At 46.8% G+C, this 8,514-nt stretch overlaps 1 protein-coding gene across 5 annotated transcripts in view; it reads left to right on the top strand.

Annotated features, from left to right (window-relative positions):
* PPP1R13B (protein phosphatase 1 regulatory subunit 13B) overlaps positions 1 to 8,514 on the top strand; it is a 115,604-nt gene that overhangs the window by 55,892 nt on the left and 51,198 nt on the right. For all 5 annotated transcript variants that reach the window (XM_019550785.1, XM_019550783.1, XM_019550782.1 and 2 more), the window contains exon 4: positions 6,540 to 6,607. In XM_019550785.1, the coding sequence (XP_019406330.1) occupies positions 6,540 to 6,607 (68 nt within the window). The remainder of the gene's footprint in view (positions 1 to 6,539; positions 6,608 to 8,514) is intronic.

Here is an 8,514-nt window from a genome sequence, read left to right as displayed (position 1 = left end):
GGGATGGGGACTGCGACGGACAGGACGGGGAAGGGGACTGCTGTTTCTGTCCTTGGCTGAGCCTGGCTACCTGCAGAGTCTGACTGAAGCAGACCAGAAGTGACTGTACAGCTCTTCCATTCCTGGTCAGCAGGAATAGTGGCGGAGGGGTGGGAAGCATGTGGGAATGGGAGGGGACTGGATATTAGGGCTGTGCAAAGCTTTGGTAGTCGATTCGATTCGGAGGAGGTTCGGCCCAATTCAGCAGCCAAATCTCTGAATCCAAATTGAATCAGGAGACCCATTAAAAGGTCTGAATCAAATTGGAAGTCTCTGAATCAACTTGTGGAGATTTGGAAGGCTTGCAGCAAACAGAAGCTGAGAAGAGGAAGGGGGTGGGGGAATCTTCCACTTATGGGGGCAGGGTGGGGAGGAAGACTGCTCTGATATTGACATCTGTGGCTGGCCAGTGACTGTGATCTTTTTCTGAGTTCCCTTGCAGTCACAGTGCTCTGGGGGAGGGACGTAGAAACAGCATATAAAGCTGTGTCTGAAGTGATCTGTGCCTTTTGTGTGCTGTGTCTCTCTTGGAGCAGCAGTGTCTGAAAGGCTCTGGCTTGCTAACTTGTCTCTTGCTCGCTAGGCTCTCTTTGTAAATTATATCCAATCCTTTCCTACTTACCCTTGCCTACAGTCCCTATTGTTATCCCTATGCATTCCTTTCAACTTATTCTTCCCCCACAATCCTCTTATTTGTTCTTGTTAATCTATTTTGATTCTTTCCCTCCACAAAAAGAAATAGTGTTTTCCCTGACAGTGTGTCATCATCAGGGGTCCTGGTTTTCTCTGATTTAAAACTGCAAATTCTCTGATTTTTAAAAACCCAAAATCCATGATAAAAATTAAAGGCCCCTCCCCCCCCCACAATGTCAACAGTCCTCCTGATGCCCCTCGCAACAGCCCCCAAGACCCACAGACATCCAGACACAGATGCCCACCCCAGAAGGTGTGTGGGGGGAAGGGACAGGGCAGGATGCTGGAAAGGGAAGGTGGTGGTGGGGTATATCAAGAAGTGGGGGAGTGTGCCCCTGTGCCCACCCCCATGAGCAGAGCCAGGGGGTGCGGGCAAGGCTGACATTCTGTGGGCCACACAAGAGGTTCACACATGGTGGCCGCCACTGCAACTCTGCCACTGTACCCTGCGCTACCATCCCACGGCCACCTGCACGGCTTTGCAGCAAGTGGCGCAAGGCTCGGCAGCAGCAGTGTGGTGGCAATCACCGTGCGAGGGCCACATACGTGCCACCTAGCTGGGGGGTGAAATGGGCGGCTTGCATGCAGCGGAATGCCCCACAACTGGCTGCATGGCTCCAGCAGTGCGGGGTGGTGGCAGCTGCATGCAAGGTGAGGGGACTTTGCGTGCAAGTGCTGCCACCGCGAAGCCATGCCCTTCACCCCTGGATCCTAGAGGTAAGTGGGACTTGGGCTATTGGGCAAGGCTGGGGAAGATGATTGGGGGCTGAGGGAGCAGGGGGGGCTGCTGGCCCCAGACGGCACATCGCATCTGGGAGCAGGGCCAGGGGGTGAGGGCAGGGGTGCCCCTCTGTGGGGGGCTTTGCGGGCAAGCGACATGGGGTACAGTGTGGTGGTGCCCGCCATGTGCGGGCCGCACACATGCTGTCCGGCTGCCTGCCCAGGGAAGGGGGACAGGGAGGCTAGCATGTGGCCAGAGCACAGCTCCGTGGCTGGCTCTGTAGCCACAGAGAGGGAGGGGGGAGGCAGGCTTGCATGCAATGGCTGCTGCCCCTTACCTGGAGGCCTGTGATGGTGGTGCTGGCTGCTGCCTACAAAACCTCCCACTGCTGCCATGGAGCCGTGCCCAGAGCTGTGCAGCCAGGAAGCAGTGGCAGTGTGGTGGTGGCCAGGCATCATGCAGCCATTCCCACCACCACCCCGCGCCACTGCCACTGGCTGCGCAGCTCCAAGCACAATGCCGCAGTGGCAGCAGGAGGTTTTGTAGGCAGTGGCAGTCTCTGCTGGCATGGGCAGCCACTGCCGCTTATTTGTGGGGCTGCCTGGCCAGCGGTGACTGCTGCTCCATACAAAACCTCCTGCTGTCACCATGGAGCCATGACCAGAGCTGTGCAGCTGGTGGCAGCAACACAGCATGGGTTGGTGGTGGCTGGGCAGCATGCAGCCATTCCCAACCCCACCACCACCCCGCGCTGTGTCGCTGCCACCAGCCGCACAGTTCTGGGCATGGTTCTGCGGTGGCAGCAGGAGGTTTTGTATGCAGCGGCAGTCATCTCTGGCATGGGCGGCCATTGCCACTTACCTGTGGGGCCGCCTGTGCCAGCGGTGACTGCCACTGTGTACAAAACCTCCCACTGCTGCCATAGAGCCATGCTCAACACAAGTTGGTGGTGGGGGGTGGCTGTGTGCCACCTGGCCACCGCCACACTGCAGCTGCTGCCCGGCAGCTGGCCACACAGCTCCAGGCATGGCTTTGCAATGGGAATGGGAGGTTTTGTAGGCAGCGGCCATCACCGCTGTCATGGGCCTCCAGGTAAGCAGCAGCGGCTACCACGTGCGAGCCCAAGCCCCACTCCCCACCCCTCCGGTGCCCCCATCCCTCACCGTGGAGCATAGAGGTAAGTGGAGCTGTAGGGCACATTCCCAAGGCGAGTGAGGTCCCCCAGAGCATTGGGGAGACGCTTGCTCTGGATGGCCAGCCCTTCTCCTTTACTGAGCTTCCAGGGTTCAGGTGGCTCATAGTGCTCGTGGCCCCATCTTACCAAGTGCCCACATGCACCACCTTTTAGCAGGACAGTGGTGCCCTCCCTGTATGAGGCATGCAAAGATTACTTGAAGGAGGAGCTGCACAAGGCAGGTCCACAGATAGCTTTGCACTTCACCTTGAACATGTGGAACAGCTGGGGTGGAGATCATGCCTACCTCTCGCTCACAGAGCACTGGTGCGATCAGTTAGGGCATCGGCAGGCTCTCCTTCAAGCAGGGGTGATGAATGAGTCCCATAGCAAGGGATATCATGGTGACCATGAACCTCATGGTGCAGGGGTGGCTTGTTGAGCAGAATGAGATCTCCCATGGGTTCATGGTCACCGACAATGGGGCCAGTACAGGTTTCCCTCACCTACCATGGTTTGGCCAACCACGGTTTTGACTATCTGCGGTTAATATTCTGTATTCCATTTTGCCAACCACAGTGCACAGTTTTGAGTAACCATGATTTTCCATAGTTACTCATAGGTGGAGGGAGGAAAAAAAAATTGTGGGGGCTGAGTGCATGTGCGCATTCACACATGCTCCCTCTCCAGGTGGGAGAGTCTGCAAGGGAAGGAGCGGGAGGAGGGGAAAGGGCCAGGGAGAGGAAGGGCTGCGGCAGCGAGGCACAGGTACTGAGCCCAGGTGCGGCCTGCCCATGCCCCATTCAAAAATGAAGGGCCCACGTGCCCCCCTCCTTGGCTCCATGACACCGCGCTGCCTCTGGAAGAGCTGCTGGGCTCCAACTGTCCCATGACCCGGCCCAGCCTGGCCAGGGCTCCATTCACGGTGAATCGGGCCCTGGCCGGGCTGATTCATAGGCCAATCTGATCCCAGCGGCACCTCCCAGATGTGGTGCAGTGGACCCCTGATCTTTGCACAGGGGTGAGCCACAGCTGGGCTCAGTTTTTGCTCCCTGTGTCCGCACCTCACTACCGCCCTGCTGCCGGAACTGCCCTGTCCGCGATGGCAGGGAACGACAGGCCCACTTGCTGCTGTGCCCTGCTGCCCTACTTCCCTCCCCGAATTCGAATTTGCTGAATCAAATTGGGACAGTAATTTGAATCATCGAATTGAATCACTGTCCCTCCAAATTGGCCAAATCTGAAGAAACTACTTGCTGTTTTGCACAGACCTACTGGATATACCACAGAGGGGAAAGGGGGGAGATTCTTGTTTCCTTTGGAACTTAAACAAAAAACACCAAAAAACCCACCCAACTGCTTCTCCTACAGCATCTACTAAAGTGATGCATGTGTGCCTAGGTGTCCCTACTAGCTCTGCCTCTGGCCATAATTCTGGAAACATCTTTCCCTCCCCCTCCTTCCCCCTGAGTTTTTTCTGTCTTCTCAAAAGCAAGCATTTTATTTGGTGGTGTGTGGTATCTGAGAAAGTGTGGTAATTTCCTCCTTCCTGCTGGGATAGTCTTTACATTTCATCAGACTGGAATGTGAACTGTTTTCGAGTAACTCAGCCTTTTGACTCGGTCTAAGTCTTGCTGCACCCTCCCCTGCTCCCCGGTCCTTCCTAATCTCAGGATGTCTAGAGAGTTCTGCTCTGGCTGTTTATATAGTAGATAGGATTTTGCTGGTCAGTTAATCAGTTAGATCAACTAGTTGGCAGTGCCCAGAATAAGCAGGAAAAATGGGGGTAATGCATGGTAACTATCTCCTCTTTCCTATTCTGCTTGCTTCTTTCTAAAAGTCTTTACATTGAGTAGTGTTGTATTAAACTGAGACCAGTCTTAAGGGACTGGTGTAAGTGAAAGAATCTTATTTATCCAATCAAAGTAGGATCGATCATGGTCAGTTTGCAAAAATACTTTCAGGCTATAGTTGTACATACAGGATTTGTGGTAGTCAAATGATGTGAAGGGATTAAGTGAGACTCATATTCACATGCTCAGTTCTCTCACACCATTCAACAAATTTGGCCATTTGTAAAAACTGGGTTTTTTGTTTTGATTGACTTTTTATCAGTCCCCTTTGAATTTATCTTAATTGTTTGATTTGTTTATTTTTTTGCTAATCAGTTTAACAATGGTGGGCACTTGGAGCATAATAGTGGTTTAGGTTTGTAAAAGTTGAAAAGGTTTCAAGGCTATGTTAACTTGTTTATCATATTTGCAAAGGAATGTTGTATGTATCCTTGAGGCACTGATGTCTTGATCCTTTGATGATAAAACTCCTCTATGATGCTGCTAACAGAGAGAATAATATCTGTGGTGCCAAAGCCAATTTCAATACAGTTGTTTTCTTTACCAAAATTAGATCTGCAACTTCACAGGAACTAGTGTATCTCCTTGAACCTGCACAGGGGTGCAGAGTGGTCACAGGTCATTTCCAACACCAGACAAATCATGTTGGAGTAATAATACATAAAGAAATTTCAGCACATGCAGATTTATTTATGCATTTTAAATGATTGGCAATCCTCTCTGATTTAAAAGTGCAATGTCCATTTAAGATGTACAAGATCAGGGTGGCCAGTCTGTGGTAAGAGGTGGCACATGACAGATCAAGGAAGGGACAGACAGCACAGTGGCTTGTAAGGCAGGGAGCCAAAAGCAGAGCGGGAGACGGGGTTGGAGAAAGGGGATCAGAGTGGCACTTGGGGACAGTAGAAGGCTAGTCTGCAGCACACCAGCCATAAAGGCCCCCCTCTGTACTAACATATGATTTAGACCCTAGGGTTTTGTACGTGGAAAACATTCGTGTTCCCTCTAAATTAGGTGTGGAAAGCTTTTAATGTAATTATTGCAAGATGAATCAGGTTTTATAGTAAGAGGCTATACAAGGAATTTAGGAAATGGTTTCCAAGATGTATTTGCAAAGTTAGCTGAAGCTAATGCTTCTTGTGAGCACAGAAATACATAACTTTCACAGTCAAACTGTGGCAACTTGGTGCACAGTTCATTACCTTTTGAGAACACTATTTCCTGGATGTTTGAATTGTAAAAATGCAGACACATGGATACAGATTTTAAGAAGAGGGCTCTGAAATCTGCATTTTTTATTTTTTGCTTACTCCACCAATAGAGGGTAATGTAATGAAAATAAGGATTAACGTAGGTGGGACTGGTAGAACTAGTACTTACAAGGAAACTTTATGCAATTACAATCAGATAGGATATTTCAGTGTTTAAAATGATCATAGACCCAGCTGCTTTTATTTGTTGTCATTATGGTTTTATAAATCTCTTATCAAAATACTTCTTGAATTTCTGAACTTCTTTTGGAATGTGTAGTATTTTATTGAAAGCCATTAGAGCTTCATTTTAGAAAACATTATCTTCTCCCACCATCTCTGAAACAGGAAAAAATCTTTAATAGGCTATCAACTCCAATTGCTTTTGAATTCTTTTACTAAATGACTGAAGCAAATGTGGGTAACCTGTGGTTCATGGCCCAGATCTAGCCTGCAGAACCATCTGATCAAGCCCATGAATGTGGGGCTTTAGTGGTGTTTGGAGGCAAGGTGCTTCTGCAGCAGTCACTTTCTTTTGCTGTTGCAGGAGACCATGTGGTGCTGTGAGGCGAAGTGGCAGCTGTTGTCCACCCCTGACCCAAACTGGGTCATTCTGGCCCACAGCCAAAAAATGTTGCCGACCACTGGACCAAATTTTTGTGAATATTCAAAAGAACAAATAACTTCATACGAATCAGTTTTTTAAAAATGTTTGTAAATTGTTCCTGATACTTTTGTTCCTACCGTGAAAGCATTCTGAATTGGAAAAAAAAAAAACCTCACTAGTAAGATTGATACTTTATTTCTAGGTGGACGTCAGACCCAAAATCAAAGAAATGGAATAAATATACCTGTGGAGAAACGTACAGAAAATGGGGTATGTAACATATGATAGTGTTTTTATGCAGATCATCACTTAATTGTTGGATATTATTTTAAAAGTTGATATCAAGATCATCTACTGTTATTGGGATTGGTAGAATCCTAAAAATACTGGTGCCTGACATTTTTGACAGCAGGTCTAAGATTAGAGTTTAAACCCTTGATTCAGAGAATAGTTTATCCTGCTGCCTGTATCCATTTCCTTTCTCCCTCAAACTGTTTGATGGGGTATCATCCATGTTGCATGTACATCAGACACTATCCCATCCGTATCTCTGTTCTTACATGGGTTACTTCTCTGCTGCTGGTTCCTGACCTGGCAAGTCCCTCTACATGATGGCTAACATGGAAACATGTATCTATGGATTAGGAGGTTTTGAGACAGTAGTTAAGCAGGTTGAGATTCCCTTCCAGTCACCTCTATTTATATTGTGTTAATCTTGTAACAGCTGCTTGGATTTTTTATGCCTGTAAAATTTTTGAAGTATTTTTCTACTCTAAAAGAATGTGTATACTGTGAAGATTGCCTGTTCAGCGTGTTTCAGTTATTACTAGCTTAAATTTGCTGCCTTTTACCCATGTTACTTAACAGCTGGCATCTAAAACTGCACTTGTGCATGTTTATACAGACGTATTTATCCTCTCTTTTTTTTTTTTGTTAGTTTTTATTCAGACACATACTAAAGCCTTATTCTCATAGGTGTGTTATATATTGAGGGTCCCCATGAGAGCGTGGTGAAGGACATTTTTCTTGATGCACACAACCATTTTATTGTAGAGTTACAGGTCACTTGCTGCTAATACTTCAAGCATTGGCTCTGCCTTCCCTGCTTAAATTTCCTTGGTGACAGTTCAGAGAGAGCACAGCATTATGGTGAGCAAAGAACATACAACCCCTTGATAGCTTCTCCAAAGCAGCATCACTATGATTAATTTTCACTCGAAACCTCTGTGGCTTTGAAATTTGGGGGTGGCAAACATGACATGATGTAATTGCCCCTTCTGTCTAGTTTCACAGTGAATGAAAGTGCAGCTCTGTGCCTAATTTGATACAGTTTAACATTTCTAACTCAGACCCCATGGTATTATTTAAGTAATTGTCTACATACCACACCATTGTTACAGCTGATTTAAGCTTTGTTAAAAAAATAAACACATAAGTTAACTTTAAGAAAGAAATCGAACTCCAGCTTATAAACACAAACTGACTGTGTAGGAACTGCAACTGAAATTCCACTCAGATTTACAAACCTGACACTTTGTGATTTAACTCGATTTTTCCATTCATAAACATTTCAACAGTTGGCATTAAGCAGTTCAACTAGTAATTGTCACGGTGCCTATGAAAATAGACACAAATGGTAATTACATGAATAATACAGGTTCTGAAGAGCATAGAGAGCACTATGACTGTGACAAGTTTGAAACTGGAGGGGGAGGGGAAAGAGGTAGTTTTAGGATCAAGGGTTTAATCGGCTTACTCTTACGTAATGCATTAGGCTTATTCATTGTTACTGGAATGTCGAGTATTACACTGGCTGCAGATGGAACACCGAAGACGCTTACAAAATTTGGAGTTAGCAAATATTCTGTAATCAGGTATATGTTTTACTGAATGCTTACAATGTTAAGAATAATAAAATACTGATTTTTTTTTTTTTTCCCCTCCAAAATAATGTTATTGGGGTAAAGCTGAAAGAGTGACTAGATTGAATGCTGTGTAGGAAAAATTAAAAAATGTTTTTCTTAATGTTTCAATGCTTTTTGAAGTGACAAATCAGTTTTATTATCATTCAATATTGGTTTGTGGTAACAGTAGCTTGTCATCTATAGTGGGTTTTATGTTCTTTGAAACTGCATAATCTCTGCTTTTTGAATTTTAAATGGTGATTTTTTTTTTTT

This window comes from Crocodylus porosus, unplaced genomic scaffold, assembly GCF_001723895.1.
Source record: "Crocodylus porosus isolate Cpor-Errol unplaced genomic scaffold, CroPor_comp1, whole genome shotgun sequence".
In the NCBI taxonomy this organism is placed as follows: Eukaryota; Metazoa; Chordata; order Crocodylia; family Crocodylidae; genus Crocodylus; species Crocodylus porosus.
Note: the sequence above shows the minus strand (reverse complement) of the source record. Positions and strands in the feature narration are given on the sequence as shown.